The sequence below is a fragment of the Coregonus clupeaformis genome, chromosome 24 (genome assembly GCF_020615455.1).
Source record: "Coregonus clupeaformis isolate EN_2021a chromosome 24, ASM2061545v1, whole genome shotgun sequence".
NCBI lineage: Eukaryota > Metazoa > Chordata > Actinopteri > Salmoniformes > Salmonidae > Coregonus > Coregonus clupeaformis.
Genome location: NC_059215.1, coordinates 38230346 through 38249125, shown reverse-complemented (window position 1 = coordinate 38249125; position 18780 = coordinate 38230346). Strand labels below are relative to the sequence as shown.

Genomic DNA, 18780 nt, shown 5'->3' with positions numbered 1-18780 from the left:
GTCCTCCTATAGCTCCTCCCACCAGCCTCCACTGGTTTTCAGTACATCTATCTTAAGCCATCCCTTTAAATACAGTGTACCTTTAATTAGAGTTTTGGCAACAGACTAGAATACATGGAGAAGGGGTTCAGAAAATAGGGATCAATTAAAGAATGTCATCTATTCATCTTTGTCTCCGTTTCAGCACCAACTGGTAGATAATAAAATACTCTGATCTTGTAGATTATTTAGGCACATTTTAGGGTTGGGAAAGTATGTTGTATGAATCTTTAAAAAATAAAAACTGGTTTGGAGAGTTGTTAAGCACAAAATATATTGATGAACAAAAAATACAGTGGTTGGTTCATCCTGAAATACAGTGGTTGGTTCATCCTATTCAAGTTCAATCCATTAAATATTGGAAGGTGGAAAAAAGTGTACAATAGGGGTTAAACAATAGCCCTATAAATCTACCCCAATTCTCACTAATCATGGAACTGTATGACAACTGTCCAGTTGTCGTGAACCGTGCGCCAGGCTCCAGGTTTAACCTGCTATGTGTGGTCTGAGTTCCATAATGATTCAAATAGGCTAGATATCGCAAATTATTGCATAACGTTAGCCAAATATGATCCACTAATGCGACCCTCAGAAACAACGTACACGGACGTGACAGAGGAAAGAAAGGTAAGCAGAATGGAATGATGCAAAATGTTAGCTACAATTTCAAAAAAACTAACACTAAAGTGACAGTTATAAATGTATGTGGGTATTACTGATGGTGGCTCCCGATAGCGGCTAATATTTTACATCATAATTGTAAAATAAAAAGGAGAAAAGCCCCGGCATAGGCTATAATTAAACATTCTAAAGCGGAAGGTTCAGCCCTACTGAAGCCTATAACTTGGGTGTCCAAATTTCATCCTCGCAAATTATGAGGGCACACAATTAAAATTCTGAATAACTGCACAGCTATTTATAGCCCCTATTTCACTGTGGAAAAGGGGCCGCAATATATGTCATGTTGATATGATTTTCAGTTTGCTTCCATATGACTGGTTTCACATTCGTCTCCAGAGATTATAGGGAAAAGTTATCTAAAACAATTGTGTATTTACAATCCCTTTCTCCAAACGGATTACTCATTTACCTAGCTCTTATCAATAGATATTATCCATTTATAAATTACAGTGCATGGAGAATGCTGTTATTTCTATCGTTAAAAAGAAAGTAGATGCTTTTCCCACTTTTCCACTGGTTTACAGTCCACCTATCAACATGTCTGTAAACAATTGTTGTAGTGACATCATAAACATTCTATTGTCGTTTAAAAAAAGTATAAACACAAAATGACAGCCTCTGCATTACATCAGCAGCCAGGTGATACAAATAGCATACATTCTCTATTTTAACATCAATAAACCCATCCATTTAAAAATGAATTCAGTAAATGTCAACGTAGCAAGCCAGGCAACTAACAGCAATTTTCTAAACAATGTTTTGGTCCGTTGCTACTAGCTTGCTAGCCAGTTCAAATAATGACCAGAGTATAGCTGACAACATCTTAACATTAGCTACTTTTTATTCATTATTAAAGGAAAATAAACAACATGATAATTTACACGGAGAGCTTACAGAAAATAGCTTACTGTCACAGTGTGACGAAATAAAAGTAGGTCATTCTATATAAGAATTGTATAACTCCTGCATTATCTTGTCACAGGAGGATTTGGTCTGGCTGCTGTGGAAGTCTGGTAACCACTACAATGGACGTTGCCACAGTCCCAGAGACTCAAAGTCAAACTTTGTTCATGTCTGACATTTGCAGTGACGGTCTACAGAGATTCCACCGGAGTATAAATTAAATGTTGTTTTTACCAGCGATACTTGTCACATTCTAATTATCTACAGACGAAGTATAAACTGGCCTTTACATTTGGTGGTGGTTCGCAGGCCTGCGCAGTTGTTGGCTTTGTATACTTTTTTTGTGTATTTGGTCTGGAACGCACCCATCAGCTCGTGTCTTCTTTATGAAGATCTTTGCTGCCACCTACTGGGCTGGAAACTATATATTTTTTTCAACATTTGAGAAAGTAAGATATGAAAGGCAAATTATGATATTATAAAATGTAATATGTATTGAATGCATCGTGGTAAAAATTAGTAAATAAATAAATAAAATGGAAGCAAAGGTTACAGGTGATGTCAGATCGACTTTTCCGGTATACTTCCGGTATTGATTGAACACATGCCGCTGTAGCAGAGTAGTGCTTGCTGTCTGACTCTCGCTCCGTTACATTTTTTCATAATATCTTGATTTATAATATGGCTTTTGACCTGTCCTCAGCCAGTGCATCTGCAAATGCTGAGGCCTCGGAACTTCAGAGGATGATAGCAGTCGAGCAACAGAAAGCTCAGTTTCAAGCACAGGTAGCTAATGTAACTAGCTAAATTAGCTAGCTATTTTAAAGTGATAGCAAAGACAGTACAGTATGAAGATAGGCTAAAACTGCTTTTCCAATAGAAATCCCCGATCACAGTTGTAGGTGACGTTGGCTAGCTAAACTGATGCGTAGAAATACGAAATTGGGGAGAAAAAGGGGTAAAAAAAAATATGTGCGTGTATATGTAAAAAAAATATGTGCGTGTATATGTGTGTATATATATATATATATATATATATATATATATATATATACAGTGATCCCTCGCCACTTCGCGGTTCACTTATCGCGGATTCGCTATTTCGCGGATTTTCATAATGCATTATTTTTTTTTGGTGCATTGTGCTCTGCATTCTGATTCGCTAAAAACTCACTCCCGCTTCTTGTATCAAAACATGCTACGAATTGTGCTATCATTTTGTCGTCTCGTGCAGTTATGTGTACGTACATAAAACAGCTTGGCAAATTTACATTAAGTTGGCCAAATTATCTTGTAATTTCGAACATCTCCTAAACCCATAATGTCGACGAAACGGCCTGGACCGACAAAAGCACCTGCGGATGGGCCCAAACGGCGGAAGATGCTACCTATCTCAGATAAAGTTAAACTTCTGGACATGCTAAGGGAAGGTAAAAGCTATGCAGCCGTTGCTCGCCATTACGGAATCAATGAATCTTCCGTTCGTTACATAAAGAAGGAGGAAAAAAACATAAGGACGACAGCAGCAGTCAATTTTAATACGAATGCAAAAAGGGTTGTAACTGTCCGCAACAAGACCATGGTACGGATGGAGACGGCATTAGCTCTGTGGACTAATGACTGCAGGAAAAAAACATAACCCTGGATACAAACGTTATCTGCACAAAAGCGAGAATGCTGTATGAAAACTTTGCTGTCAGTGACGGGGAAGAGGGAGAGGATGCCGGGCCCTCAGCAAGTGCTGCTGACACAGTGGGAGAGGATGCCAGGCCCCCAGCAAGTGCTGCTGACAAAGTGCCAAGCGCATTTAATGCAAGCAAGGGCTGGTTTGAAAAGTTTAAGAAACGCTTTGGACTTAAAAATGTTTGTCTGCACGGTGAGATGGCGTCTGCGGATACCGCTGAGGCAGAAGCCTTCGTGAACAATAAATTCAAGGCGATCATTGAGGAGGGGGGATATAAGCCCGAACAAGTTTTTAACATGGATGAGACTGCCTTATTTTGGAAACGAATGCCCTCCCGCACCTTCATCATGCAGGAAGAAGCCAAAGCCCCAGGATTTAAAGTTCACAAAGACCGTTTGACCCTGGCTATGTGCGGAAATGCCGCAGGTTTCATGATTAAACCGGGGCTGATTTACAGGTCTAAAAATCCCAGGGCGCTGAAAAACAAAAATAAGGATGATTTGCCTGTTTACTACAATGCAAAGGCTTGGATGACAAAAGCGCTCAATCTGGATTGGTTCAAAAACTGTTTCATCCCGGAGGTCAAGTGTTATTTGAGAGGAAAGGGACTGGACTTTAAAGTGCTTCTGCTCCTTGACAACGCCGGAGGTCACGGTAATGATTTGGCATATGATGGTGTGCAAATCGAATTTCTGCCGCCAAACACTACATCCCTGATTCAGCCCATGGACCAAGGAGTCATCCGTGCTTTCAAGGCTCTCTATACGCGCAACACCCTGCAACATCTTGTTGACGCTATGGACTCGGATCAAGATTTCTCACTGAAGGACTACTGGCGTGGATACACCATCGCATCGTGTCTCCAAAACATTCAGAGGGCCATTCAGGAAATGAAAACGGAAACTCTGAAGGCCTGCTGGAAAAAACTATGGCCAGAGGCAGTGCAAAACGCAACCGGAGGCTCGCTTGACGAGGTCCACCACTCTGCCGTAGAAACAGCTGTGAATCTGGCTAAACAGATTGGAGGAGACGGCTTTAATGACATGAGTCCGGATGACATAAACGCCCTGATTGATGGAGACGCACAGCCGCTGACCGATGCAGAGCTGGCAGAAATGACAAAGCCACAAAGCGACGATGAAAGAGAAGAGGGAGAAGAGGACACGAGAGATGAGGAGGAAGGACTAACGCTTGGTCGCTTAGCAACCATGGTGCGAATGGCCACTGAACTTAAGCGAGTAGCTGAGGAATGGGACCCTTTGATGAGCCGTTCGTTACAGTTCTCCAACGTAATCGATGGTGGCATGTCGGTGTACAAGGATCTTTTTGCAAAGAAGAAAAAAGAGCGACAACAGCTGCCTATCACTATGTTCTTCTCCCGAACAAACACACCTGCACCGCGGGCTTCAGAAGAAGAGAACACTGCAGAGCGCAGTCAGGATGCAGCGGCCCAGTCTGAAGAGCAGTGAAACGGCCTACACGTGAGTCACTGTATTTGTATACATGTAATAGTTGCTAATTGTAAAAAAAAAAAAGTTTTCTATTTCGCGGATTTCACTTATCGCGGGTCATTTTCGGAACGTAACCCCCGCGATAAACGAGGGATTACTATATATATATGTGTGTGTGTGTGTACGTAATGGGGTGTAACGTCGTCTCGCGCCGAACTGCGCATGTACAGGCCGTCAAATCAAAGGCACTCCTTTGATATAAAGTATTTTTTTACGAAAATGAAAACATGTCAGGTTGGAGTAATAACATGTTGAACTACGTAAGACATTGGCTCGAATCTAGGTTGTGCCTTTGGATTTCGAGAAAATGAAAACTAAGGAATAATTGACTTCTCAAACCCCGGTCTGGTCTGGTCTGTTTCTCAAGCGTTGCCGGAAGTCTCGCGATGTTGCGCCTCTGGGTTTAGAAACTGGGGATCGCTAGCAAGTTAACTCCCCAAATACATTTCCCTATTGTTTTCTGGACTTAAAAGTTGTTGAAAGTCAGATCATTCAGTTATGTCTCAATATCAAATAAAGGGAAAGACGATTCCTCTATCCAGTCTATTTCCAATTGTGCAACTGAAATTATGTTGAAATGTTATTTTCTCTCAAGGTTTTAGGGTATTCCTTTACTATTAGACAGTATAATCAAAAATAGCTATTTGCAGGTGAACTATTGCGTAATCCCTTTAAAGACATTTGACTTATATCTTGTGTTGTGTTTATGGCGTTTTTTTCTTTCTTGTAGGTGCACACCTTCACCGACGTGTGCTGGGACAAATGCATGGACAAGCCGAGCAGCAAGCTGGACTCCCGGACGGAGACGTGCCTGGCTAGCTGTGTAGAGCGCTTCATTGACACCACCCTCACCATCACAAACCGCTTTACTCATATGGCGCAGAAAGGGGGCATGCATTGACTCAACTCAACACTCAACAGGGACAAGATGAAGAAAGGGGTTATGCATTGATTCATTCAGTCATTGAGCCAGACTTTCATCATAGTAGGCTTGTTAGATTTAACTCAACACTTCAGGGACAAGATCAAAGGACCTGTGCAACGATTATCATCCAGAAATGGTGTGTTCTCTTGGACTCTGTGCTATTGACAACAATTGTCCAATGACTATGCTGATCTATTTTAATTTTTATTATGTTATTTGGCAGGGACAAAGCACAACAAAAACATATTTCTCGTAGCACTGAGAAATGATGTTGCACCAGATTTAGCTAAAAGCTACTTTCCATCTGTAGTCCCCAGGCAGGTGAACATGTAAACATTATATACAAAACAGACAACATAAATACATCAGACATAAAAAAACCAGAGATTAGGACATAGATACATTTTTAACACAGAAGTCAACACATTGCCCATAGAAACACATTGCTGTTGGATAAAAAGTGTAATCTGTAATGATGCAGGCCTATTGACTTTGTACATCACGTTGTTACAGAGTTCTAATGTGAGATCTGTAATGGTATTCATTGCTCTGCTTTGAACATGTCAATAAAAGGAATAGCCTAATGAGCAAATAGCCAGATGGGAAAATTCTTTATTTTAAGGCAGACACTCCTCTCTGTGAATTATAGGGCGAGCACGTTTTGCATCGCCCAGTCCCCTGGCTGTTGCCTGGGTGAGAGGAGTAAGCACTTGACTTGCAATTTCAAATCAAGTTTTATTTGTCATGTGCCGAATACAACAGGTGTAGACCTTACAGTGAAATGCTTACTTACAAGCCCTTAACCAACAATGCAGTTTTAAGAAAGAATACCCTAAAAAATGAAATAAATAAAAGTAACATAATTAAAGAGCAGCAGTAATATAGCAATAGTAAAATAACAATAGCGAGGCTATATACAGGGGGTACCGGCACAGAGTCAATGTGCGGGGGCACCGGTTAGTCAAGGTAATTGAGGTAATATGTACATGTAGGTAGAGTTATTAAAGTGACTATGCATAGATGATAAACAGAGTAGCAGCAGCTTAAAATATTAGATGTTCAGGAGTCTTATGGCTTGGGGGTGGAAGCTGTTTAGAAGGCTCTTGGACCTAGACTTGGCGCTCCGGTACTGCTTGCCGTGTGGTAGCAGATAGAACAGTCTATGACTAGGGTAGCTGGAGTCTTTGACAATTTTTAGGGCTTTCCTCTGACACCGCCTGGTATAGAGGTCCTGGATGGCAGGAAGCTTGGCCCCAGTGATGTAATGGTCCGTACGCACTACCCTCTGTAGTGCCTTGCGGTCGGAGGCCGAGCAGTTGCCATACCAGGCAGTGATGCAACCAGTCAGGATGCTCTCGATGGTGCAGCTGTAGAACCTTTTGAGGATCTGAGGACCCATGCCAAATCTTTTCAGTCTCCTGAGGGGGAATAGGTTTTGTCGTGCCCTCTTCACGACTGTCTTGGTGTGCTTGGACCATGTTAGTTTGTTGGTGATGTGGACACCAAGGAACTTGAAGCTCTCAACCTGCTCCACTACAGCCCTGTCAATGAGAATGGGGGCGTGCTCGGTCCACTTCTTTTTCCTGTAGTCCACAATCATCTCCTTTGTCTTGAGCACTTGAGAGAGATGATGTTGTCCTGGGACCACACTGCCAGGTCTCTGACCTCCTCCCTATACGCTGTCTTGTCTTTGTCGGTGATCAGGCCTACCACTGTTGTGTCATCGGCAAACTTAATGATGGTGTTGGAGTCGTGCCTGGCCATGCAGTCATGAGTGAACAGGAGGGGACTGAGCACGCACCCCTGAGGGGCCCCCGTGTTGAGGATCAGCGTGGCGGATGTGTTGTTACCTACCCTTACCACCTGCGGCCTGTCAGGAAGTCCAGGATCCAGTTGCAGAGGGAAGTGTTTAGTCTCAGGGTCCTTAGCTTGGTGATGAGCTTTGAGGGCACTATGGTGTTGAACGCTGAGCTGTAGTCAATGAATAGCATTCTCACATAGGTGTTCCTTTTGTCCAGGTGTGAAAGGGCAGTGTGGAGTGCAATAGAGATTGCACAATCTGTGGATCTGTTGGGGCGGTATGCAAATTAGGGTGGGTCTAGGGTTTCTGGGATAATGGTGTTGATGTGAGCCATGACCAGCCTTTCAAAGCACTTCATGGCTACAGACGTGAGTGCTACGGGTCGGTAGTCATTTAGTCAGGTTACCTTAGTGTTCTTGGGAAAGGGACTATGGTGGTCTGCTTGAAACATGTTGGTATTACAGACTCAGACAGGGAGAGGTTGAAAATGTCAGTGAAGACACTTGCCAGTTGGTCAGCGCATGCTCGGAGTACACGTCCTGGTTATCCGTCTGGCCCTGCGGTCTTGTGGATGTTGACCTGTTTAAAGGTCTTACTCACATCGACTATGGAGAGCGTGATCACACAGTCGTCCGGAACAGCTGATGCTCTCATGCATGTTTCAGTATTACTTGCCTCGACGCGAGCATAGAAGTAATTTAGCTCGTCTGGTAGGCTCGTGTCACTGGGCAGCTCGCGGCTGTGCTTCCCTTTGTAATCTGTAATAGTTTGCAAGCCCTGCCACATCCGACGAGCGTCGGAGCCGGTGTAGTACGATTCGATCTTAGTCCTGTATTGACGCTTTGCCTGTTTGATGGTTCTTCTGAGGACATAGCGGGATTTCTTATAAGCGTCCGGGTTAGAGTCCCGCTCCTTGAAAGCGGAAGCTCTACCCTTTAGCTCAGTTCGGATGTTGTCTGTAATCCATGGCTTCTGGTTGGGGTATGTAGGTACAGTCACTGTGGGGACGACGTCATCGATGCACTTATTGATGAAGCCAGTGACTGATGTGGTGTACTCCTCAATGCCATCGGAAGAATCCCGGAACATATTCCAGTCTGTGCTAGCAAAACAGTCCTGTAGCTTAGCATCTGCTTCATCTGACCACTTTTTTATTGACAGAGTCACTGGTGCTTCCTGCTTTAGTTTTTGCTTGTAAGCAGGAATCAGGGGGATAGAATTATGGTCAGATTTGCCAAATGGAGGGCGAGGGAGAGCTTTGTACGCGTCTCTGTGTGTGGAGTAAAGGTGGTCTAGAGTTTTTTTCCCTCTGGTTGCACGTTTAACATGCTGGTGGAAATGAGGTAAAACGGATTAAAGTTTCCCTGCATTAAATTCCCCGGCCACTAGGAGCGCCACCTCTGGATGAGCGTTTTCCTGTTTGCTTATGGCTGAATACAGCTCATTGAGTGGCGGTCTTAGTGCCAGCATCGGTTTGTTGTGGTAAATAGACAGCTACAAAGAATATAGATGAAAACTCTCTTGGTAGATAGTGTGGTCTACAGCTCATCATGAGATACCCTACCTCAGGCGAGCAAAACCTCGAGACTTCCTTAGATATCGTGCACCAGCTGTTGTTTACAAATATACATAGACCGCCACCCCTGGTCTTACCAGAGGCTGCTGTTCTATCCTGCCGATAGTGTATAACCCGCCCTCTCAAAATTGACGACGAGGCTGGCTAGGAGGGGTGGAGTCAAAAATAACAAAACTAATGTGTTGAGACAAACTTCTGATCATTGATTAACAGTGGCGTGTATTCATGGGTGCCAAGGGAAGCCAGGCTTCCCCAGAAAATGTACAAAGAAAAAAACATATAAAATATATATTTAGTCTCTCTGTGTTTCATAATTTTGCTTCAATTCGCAAGAGGCTGAATGTATCTCACCGGAGAAAGCATGTGTAGGCCATCTATCTGATGCTGTCTGGTCAAAAAGAGTATGACATTGTTGCCACCCGTAGCATTGAATGCAAGAAAAGCCAGCGATCATTTGGCCTCCCTTGATAATTAAAAATAATAATAATAATTGGCAATCAGTGTTAAGCTAAACTGAGTGAGCTCAACTGTGAATGGTCCTGGCGCACCAACAAACAAAAAAAATGTCAAGGGAAGCCAGTTTGGATTTGGCTTCACTCCAAACACATCACATCGACATCAAATATGTCATTGATAGAAACAACTTGAATTGTTGCATCTCGTTGTGTTGTTGTCCTCCGGTGGCTAGTTAGCTAAAATTGGCCCTTTCCTAAATTAGCCATGAATGGAGGTAGGGATTTGTGGTTTTACTTAATTCTCCGTACTGGGCAGTGATTATAACGGCGATTCTGATCCCACCATAAATTCATACATTGTGCCCCCGGCCTGAATGGATGGAAGTTCAATATTTAGCCAGATGTAGAAGGCTAATGTTAACTAGCTAACGTTGCCCATGAAAGGAAGTTAGGCTAGCGAGGTAGCCTAGGACAACAAAAAATAAAAGTGTGTACTGTATGACAGTCATAGACCGTTTCGTCAACATGAAAGAGAGGAGGATGGCATTGGCGTTTCTGTACAAGTAGGGTGAGTCAACATGTTGTTTTCTACTTGCACGAATGCACACACACACATCAGAACCATGGACAGCCACATCATATTTAGCTTAAGTTGATTGGACTAAATAGTTTTCGGTATCTTTTAGTTGTCACTGTATTAGACTAAGCATAGGTGATTTGATGTTGTTGAAATGGAGCTGGAATAGTGGAGGCAGCTCCTGTTTTCTTTGCTACTTGCGGTAACTCTCTGCGGTTCTAAATCAATAGTTTAGTTAACATTAACTTGTTTGACCATGCTGTAGGTCATGTAACTGTGCGCCCATGATGATTTTGCGCCCATTATGATTTTGTGATGACAAAGAAAACTAGGGAATGGTCAACATGTTCTTCAAGTACTTCTAGCCCCTATAATCTAAAGGGTGATGACAGGACGTGGCCATTTGGGACGTGGCCTCCACCCCTGCGGCTACAGCTGACCAGTCCTTTACAGCAAAATACAGTGAGGCTGATTGACTGACTTATGGATGTCATATCATATCTGTCAGTTGTGAGAAGTCATTTCTCAGACAGATGTATGGGAGTCTGAGCCAGGTTACACCTGGGTTGGTATGTAGAGGAGAGTGGGACTGATAGTTGAAATGGCTTTTTCTGCTGACTGCAGTACATTATCATTTATCACATCCCTCAAAACAATATTTCATAGAATAGTTCCTGGGTTGTCAATAGTCAAAAAGACCAGTAGTTCAAATGAGGTCCTCTGTAGCTCAATTGGTAGAGCATGGCGCTTGGAACACCAGGGTAGTGGGTTCGATCCCCGGGACCACCCATACGTAAACATGTATGCGCACATGACTGTAAGTCGCTTTGGATAAAAGCGTCTGCTAAATGGCATATTATTATTTATTATTTAGGTTTGAATGAAATAATAACTGAGGGAGAACATGGTTGAGTAGGCCCTTTTTTCATGGTGATTTAAAAGGACAGAAGTTGTGTATGTATTGTGCAATACATTTCACTAACTTATGATCATTCCCTCAACCAATTGCATTTTTCTATTCAAGAAATGTTAGGCCTACATGAAAAACTATACTTGCAGTAGTGGTATGATATTTTTTTTCCTTACATCTTTTTGTTGTTGGAACAATTACATAGTTGCTTGAAGAATAAATAGGCTTATAGGCTACATGCATGACATGCCGAGGGGTATGTGTGTGTCACTTTAAGAACTTGAATGGAAAGTAAAAGAAGGGTTTGTAAGCATACTGGAGAATCAAAAGTGAAAGAAAAGTGATCCTATGTGTCGAAATAGCTTCACCTGTATATTTGGCTATACTTCCAACAGGTTCGTATAACGTTTAGAATGTATTTGACTGTGTATTTGGCATTGTCAATTGGTTATTTTATTAGGATATGATTACGTGATATATTTGGTCCGCCATAAGGCTACCTTTTGCCCTTGGACTAAAGAAATATAACTTCCACAGATACCGACTCATTTGCATTGACTATGGAACTACAAGAGATCACTTTTTCTGGCTGGACTGCGATTCAGGAGAAGAAGCTCCATGAAGGCGTGGAGCCCAAACAAGAGAAAGTTTACACCATGTACCATGGCACGTATCTCAAGTTTGCCCAGACTATCATCACCGGTGGGTTCCAGCGCTCCAGCGGTGGAATGTTGGGACCGGGGGTCTACGTGAGCCGCAATATCGATAAGGCAAAGTGTTACCCGCTGAATGCTGACAAAAAGGACGCGATAGTGTTAAAGTTAAAGGTGCGGGTTGGCAAGGTGAAGAAGATCGACATTGATAACCATCCGCTTCAGAAGACATGGCACCAGAACGGTTACGACAGTTGCTGGGTGCCACCAAACTGTGGCATGACCGCTATTAAATCTGGCCGTGAAGAGGATTGCGTCTGGGATCCGGCCCGGATTGTGGTGGTGGATGTGGCCTGCTGTCTGGACGATAAAACGCGCTGGGACCTCCGAAAGCAAATACGCGGAATGAAGAGCCATGGCGCAAAGAACGGGTGCAGCCAGTGCCATCAGAATACCTCAACCACTGGGTCTCACCCTATTCAAAGATGCTGGGCCTGCATCGAACAGATTTGCCCCTTTCAGAATAAGCATGTGTGCACAAACAACTAGTCCTACTTTGCGTGGCCTGTCTCGCTTTTTGACATATCACCCAAAATCTGGCCCATCACCTTGTATTCCATATCAAATTAAGCTTGTTTTAACGTGTTGTCGATGTCATAAAATGTGTTCTTGTATTTTTTGTAACCATTGCAGCCTAATCGTATTGGGATCCCATTGATTAGACAAATGAAGCAATATATAGGGCCAACATGGAATAAAATACTTTACATAATTTGACATAAAGAGTTTACATTGGTGATGAAGTTTTTGTCGTAGCCTATTCTTTTGCATGTGATATACGGTATAGCCTATGCTTAAAAAAACAAAAAAAAGAGGAGCCAGCCTAGTCTACTACGTTTACTGATAGGCTGCAGTAATATCAAACGAGCAAAATGTGTAATATTTGACAAGGAGACAGCTGTTTCTCATGCTGCGTTCACGTGCTTGTTAGAACTAGGAAACTCGGTAATGTCCGAATCGATGAACGGGGCACTTGAATAACTGTAACCAGTTAACAAGTCGGAAATTTCAGAGTGTCCTATTTCCGATTAGCACATGAACGCGGTATCAGTCAGTGGACACGCGTGTATTTACAGTCTTGTCAAGCTTCTCCGCTTCTTCTCCGCCTGAAGACCAATGGACAGGACATCAACTTCATGGGTCATCATGACGAGGTGCCGGGAGATATGCGCGTTAACCTGCAAGTCGGAACTAGGAAACTCAGAAATGTCCGATTTGCTGACTAACCGATTGAACGCGGCACGTGTATAACTACAACCAGTTAGCAAGTAGGACATTTTCAAAGTTTCCCAGTTATGACTAGCACATGAACGCGGCAATATCCAGGTGCAATAGCCAGGTGCAGAGTCATACAGTGTGTATGTACCTAGCCACCTACCTAGCCACCTAGCCATAGATAGGTATATATATAACCAGAGCTAGATAGAGCTATATATATATATATATATTCTCTAGCTCTATCTAGCTCTGGTTATATATATACCTAGCTATGGCTAGGTGCCCCATCACCACAGTAGGTGGCGGTACTTACTGTAAACGTCATGGACACCTATTTCTGAGATTAGAGCAAGATGGCTCAATGGGAAGCAGGAAGTAAATACATGTCATTGAAGAGATTAAAGCGAAGAGACTCAACAGAGCCTCGAGAAGAAGGTAAATTATGAGAATTTCATCACGTTTGGGGTAAGTTCTTGTGTCCTATATTGTTTTACAGTGGAACTATTATATGTTAAAAGGCAAAGCTTCATGAAAAAAACGCTATAGGTTGTCTTGTTGCACAGATTTTTTCTATAAACAACCAAACCACTGTTGATTAGCTTAATTTATGTGTTTGATTGATTTTAAAATATGATATTTGCTTGAGGTTAGCCCTGCTGCTGTGACAAACCTAGTTTGCCCATGGTAGAGCTGTCCTTCAGCACCACGAAGTTTGCCCTGACTACCATAGACAAGGGTTTGGGTTAATCCCTTGCCGATCAGCAGAGCTGTCCTTTCAGCACAACACAGACACTCTCGGGGCTAGTTTGTAGGCTAGTGGCCAATCCTCAAAAAGGGATTTAGTTTTTGAGATACCCTTACGTGGGGAATAACAAAGCAAAATCATTTATGAAATGGAGGGTTGTGTACAAATATTTTACTGCAAAAGTTTTAAAATGTATAGATATTGTGAAAAAAATGTTTTATAGCCAATCAGTGTTGAGCTAAACTGATTGAGCTCAACTGTGAATGGTCCCAGCGCACCCCCAAAAAAAGTCAAGGAAAGCCAGTTTGGATTTGGCTTCACTCCAAACACATCACATCAACATCAAATATGTCATTGATAGAAACAACTTTAATTGTTGAATCTCATTGTGTTGTTATCCTCCGGTGGCTAGCTAGCTAGCTAAAATTGGCCCTTCCCTAAATTAGCCATGAATGGAGGTAGGGATTTGTGGTTTTACTTAATTCTCCGTACTGGCCAGTGATTATAACTGCGATTCTGATCCCGCCATAAATTCATACATTGTGCCCCCGGCCTGAATGGATGGAAGTTCAATATTTAGCCAGATGTAGAAGGCTAATGTTAACTAGCTAACGTTGCCCATGAAAGGAAGTTAGGCTAGCGAGGTAGCCTAGGACAACAAAAAATAAAAGTGTGTACTGTATGACAGTCATAGACCGTTTCGTCAACATGAAAGAGAGGAGGATGGCATTGGCATTTCTGTACAAGTAGGGTGAGTCAACATGTTTTTTCTACTTGCACGAATGCACACACACACATCAGAACCATGGACAGCCACATCATATTTAGCTTAAGTTGATTGGACTAAATTGTTTTCGGTATCTTTTAGTTGTCACTGTATTAGACTAAGCATAGTTGATTTGATGTTGTTGAAATGGAGCTGGAATAGTGGAGGCAGCTCCTGTTTTCTTTGCGACTTGCGGTAACTCTCTGCGGTTCTAAATCAATAGTTTAGTAGTCCGAAAATGTCGGAAACATTAACTTGCTTGACCGTGCTGTAGGTCATGTAACTGTTTGTTACATGTAATATGCTTTGTGGACTTTCCCCGGACAGAGGTTGCTTTCTGGATTTGTGATGAAACAAAGGTGTGGATTCATTTATTCTGCCACTGTCTTCTTATCAGGGTCGCAAGGCATATGAACTAATGGTTATAGAGTAAACAACACAATTATCAGTACACATAGGTTGTAATATGGCTTTTTTTTCTGGCTTGGCTTCCCCAGTGATTTTACCAACGCACCGCTACTGTTGATTAACAAACATTTCAACAGCCATTTACATCATTTTTTTTTTTTTGTCATTTAGCAGACGCTCTTATCCAGAGTGACTTACAGTTAGTGTGTGCATACATTTTTCATACATCAAAGGCAAATGGAACAGTGTCATGTTGCTGTCTGTCATTAGTTACAGAAATGATTCTTGCCCTTTTAAGCTGACATTTCTGTCATGTTTTAGTTAGTGACGACATTCATCGCCCCCGGCTCTAAAGTACTCAATAACAGCAGCAAACTCCACCTTCGCCGCCTACGCAGTTCAGAGTCCACAGGGGGTGCAAAACGAGTGCGCCCATGATGATTTTGCGCCCATGATGATTTTGTGATGACAAAGAAAACTAGGGAATGGTCAACATGTCCTTCAAGTACTTCTAGTCCCTATAATCTAAAGGGTGATGACAGGTTTGAATGAAATAATAACTGAGGGAGAACATGGTTGAGTAGGCCCTTTTTTCATGGTGATTTAAAAGGACAGAAGTTGTGTATGTATTGTGCAATACATTTCACTAGCTTATGATCATTCCCCCAACAAATTACAGTTTTCTATTCAAGAAATGTTAGGCCTACATGAAAAACTATACTTGCAGTAGTGGTATGATATTTTTTTCCCTTACATTTTTTTGTTGTTGGAACAATTACATAGTTGCTTGAAGAATAAATAGGCTTATAGGCTACATGCATGACATGCCGAGGGGTATGTGTGTGTCACTTTAATAACTTCAATGGAAAGTAAAATAAGGGTTTGTAAACATACTGGAGAATCAAAAGTGAAAGAAAAGTGATCCTATGTGTCGCAATAGCCTCACCTGTATATTTGGCTATACTTCCAACAGGTTCGTATAACGTTTAGAATGTATTTGACTGTGTATTTGGCATTGTCAACTGGGTATTTTATTAGGATATGATTACGTTATATATTTGGCCCTCCATAAGGTTACATTTTGCCCTTGGACTAAAGAAATATAACTTCCACAGATACCGACTCATTTGCATTGACTATGGAACTACAAGAGATCACTTTTTCTGGCTGGACTGCGATTCAGGAGAAGAAGCTCCATGAAGGCGAGAAGCCCAAACAAGAGAAAGTTTACACCATGTACCATGGCACGTATCTCAAGTTTGCCCAGAGTATCATCACCGGTGCGTTCCAGGTGGAATGTTGGGACCGGGGGTCTAGGTGAGCCGCAATATCGATAAGGCAAAGTGTTACCCGCTGAATGCTGACAAAAAGGACGCGATAGTGTTAAAGTTAAAGGTGCGGGTTAGCCTATTATTTTGCATGTGATATACGGTATAGCCTATGCTTAAAAAAACAAAAAAATAGGAGCCAGCCTAGTCTACTACGTTTCCTGATAGGCTGCAGTAATATCAAACGTGTCTGTTTCTGGTCTCCTTGTGTTGATGTCCTGCAGTAGCTAGCTTGCTAAATTGGCCCTTTCCTAAGCCATGGATGGAGATGGGCTTGTGGTTTTGACTTAATTCTCTGTACAGGTCAATGATTATGACGGCGATTCGTGGTCCTCTGTAGCTCAGCTGGTAGAGCACGGCGCTTGTAACGCCAAGGTAGTGGGTTCAATCCCCGGGACCACCCATGCACAAAAAAAAATGTATGCACGCATGACTGTAAGTCGCTTTGGATAAAAGCGTCTGCTAAATGGCATATATTATTATATTATCTAACCAGGACTAAGATTGAATCCTACTACACCGGCTCTGACGCTCGTCAAATGTGGCAGGGCTTGCAAACTATTACGGACTACAAAGGGAAACCCAGCCGCGAGCTGCCCAGTGACGCGAGCCTACCAGATGGGCTAAATGCCTTTTATGCTCGCTTCGAGGCAAGCAACACTGAAGCATGCATGAGAGCACAAGCTGTTCCATTGCACCATTGAGAGCATCCTGACCAGGGTAGTGAGTACAGCCCAGTACATCACTGGGGCCAAGCTTCCTGCCATCCAAATCACATTTTTCAAATCAAATCTAATTGTATTTGTCACATGCGCCGAATAAAACAGGTGTAGACCTTACAGTGAAATGCTTACTTACAAGCCCTTAACCAACAATGCAGTTTTAAGAAAAATAAGTGTTAAGTAAAACATTATTTTAAAAATCATTAAAGAGCAGCAGTAAAATAACAGTAGCGAGGCTATATACAGGGGGTACCGGTACAGAGTCAATGTGCGGGGTCACATGTTAGTCGAGGTAATTGAGGTAATATGTACATGTAGTTAAAGTGACTATGCACAGATAATAAACAGACAGTAGCAGCAGCGTAAAAGAGGGGGGGGACAATGCAAATAGTCCGGGTAGCCATTTGATTGGACCTATATGCTTGGCGGTGTCAGAGGAAGGCCCAAAAAATTGTCAAAGACTCCAGTCACCCAAGTCATAGACTGTTCTCTCTGCTACCGCACGGCAAGCGCCAAGTCTAGGTCCAAAAGGCTTCTTAACAGATTCTACCCCCAAGCCATAAGACTGCTGAACAATTAATCAAATGGCCACCCAGACTATTTGCATTGAGACCCCGCCCCCCACCTACAGCTACTCACTGTTTATTATCTATGCATAGTCACTTTACCCCTATCTACATGTAGAAATTACCTTGACTAGCCTGTACATTGACTTGGTACCGGTACCCCCTGTATATAGTCTCATTTATTGTTTTATTTTGTTACTTGCCCATGCGAGGAAGTCAGGCTATGACAACAAAACCAAAAGTGTACTGTATGACAGAGTCATAGACCGTTTTGCCAACATGAAAGAGAGGAGGATGGCATTGGCGTTCAACTAGTCTACAAATGGGGTGAGTCATCATTTTTTGTTTTACTTGCGCACGCACACACACACAGAAATCAGTTATGGACAGCCACATGATATTTAGCAACATTGATTGGACTAAATCGTTTTTGGTATCTATACGTTTGTTTTCAGTGTATTAACAAAGCATATATAGCTTTGTTGATTTGATGTTTAAATGTTTACGTTGAGAATGTGCTGGAATAGCGGAGGCAGTGCGCCTGTGCTGCCTTGCGGTAACTAAGTCAGTAGTAAGCTGTCCAAAACATGAACTTGCTTGACCATGCTGCATGTGATATAACTGTATGCAATATATGCTTTGTGGACTTCACCGGACAGATGTTGCTCTCCGGTTTTGTGATGAACAAATGTATGTGTAGTTGAATTTATTCCGCCACTGTGTGACTGTTGTCTTTTTGTTGTCAAGGCCTTATTGTAAACTCAGCAAAAAAAGAAACTTCCTCTCACTGTCAACTGCATTTATTTTCAGCAAACTTAACATGTGTAAATATTTGTATGAACATAAGATTAAACAACTGAGACATAAACTGTTCCACAGACATGTGACTAACAGAAATTGAATAATGTGTCCCTGAACAAAGGGGGGGTCAAAATCAAAAGTAACAGTCAGTATCTGGTGTGGCCACCAGCTGCATTAAGTACTGCAGTGCATCTCCTCCTCATGGACTGCACCAGATTTGCCAGTTCTTGCTGTGTGATGTTGCCCCACTCTTCCACCAAGGCACCTGCAAGTTCCCGGACATTTCTGGGGGGAATGGCCCTAGCCCTCACCCTCCGATCCAACAGGTCCCAGACGTGCTTAATGGGATTGAGATCCGGGCTCTTCGCTAGTAATGGCAGAACACTGACATTCCTGTCTTGCAGGAAATCACGCACAGAACGAGCAGTATGGCTGGTGGCATTGTCATGCT

The 18780-nt window shown here is 42.5% G+C and overlaps 3 protein-coding genes across 4 annotated transcripts in view; all 3 read left to right on the top strand.

Moving 5' to 3' along the window:
- Positions 1-2215: 2215 nt before the first annotated feature.
- LOC121538181 (mitochondrial import inner membrane translocase subunit Tim8 A) lies at positions 2216-6341 on the top strand. Its single transcript, XM_041845992.2, has 2 exons — positions 2216-2409; positions 5549-6341. Exons 1-2 carry the CDS (start codon positions 2305-2307, stop codon positions 5717-5719), a joined length of 276 nt encoding a protein of 91 aa, XP_041701926.1. The 5' UTR covers positions 2216-2304; the 3' UTR covers positions 5720-6341.
- Positions 6342-11168: 4827 nt separating this feature from the next.
- On the top strand, positions 11169-12518 carry gig2o (grass carp reovirus (GCRV)-induced gene 2o). The gene is made up of 2 exons (XM_041845081.2): positions 11169-11457; positions 11600-12518. Exon 2 carries the CDS (start codon positions 11623-11625, stop codon positions 12262-12264), a length of 642 nt encoding a protein of 213 aa, XP_041701015.1. The 5' UTR covers positions 11169-11457; positions 11600-11622; the 3' UTR covers positions 12265-12518.
- Positions 12519-13292: 774 nt separating this feature from the next.
- snx19a (sorting nexin 19a) overlaps positions 13293-18780 on the top strand; it is a 57521-nt gene continuing 52033 nt past the window's right edge. For both annotated transcript variants that reach the window (XM_041845994.1, XM_041845993.2), the window contains exon 1: positions 13293-13458. The gene's annotated coding sequence lies outside the window, so the exon portion shown is untranslated. The remainder of the gene's footprint in view (positions 13459-18780) is intronic.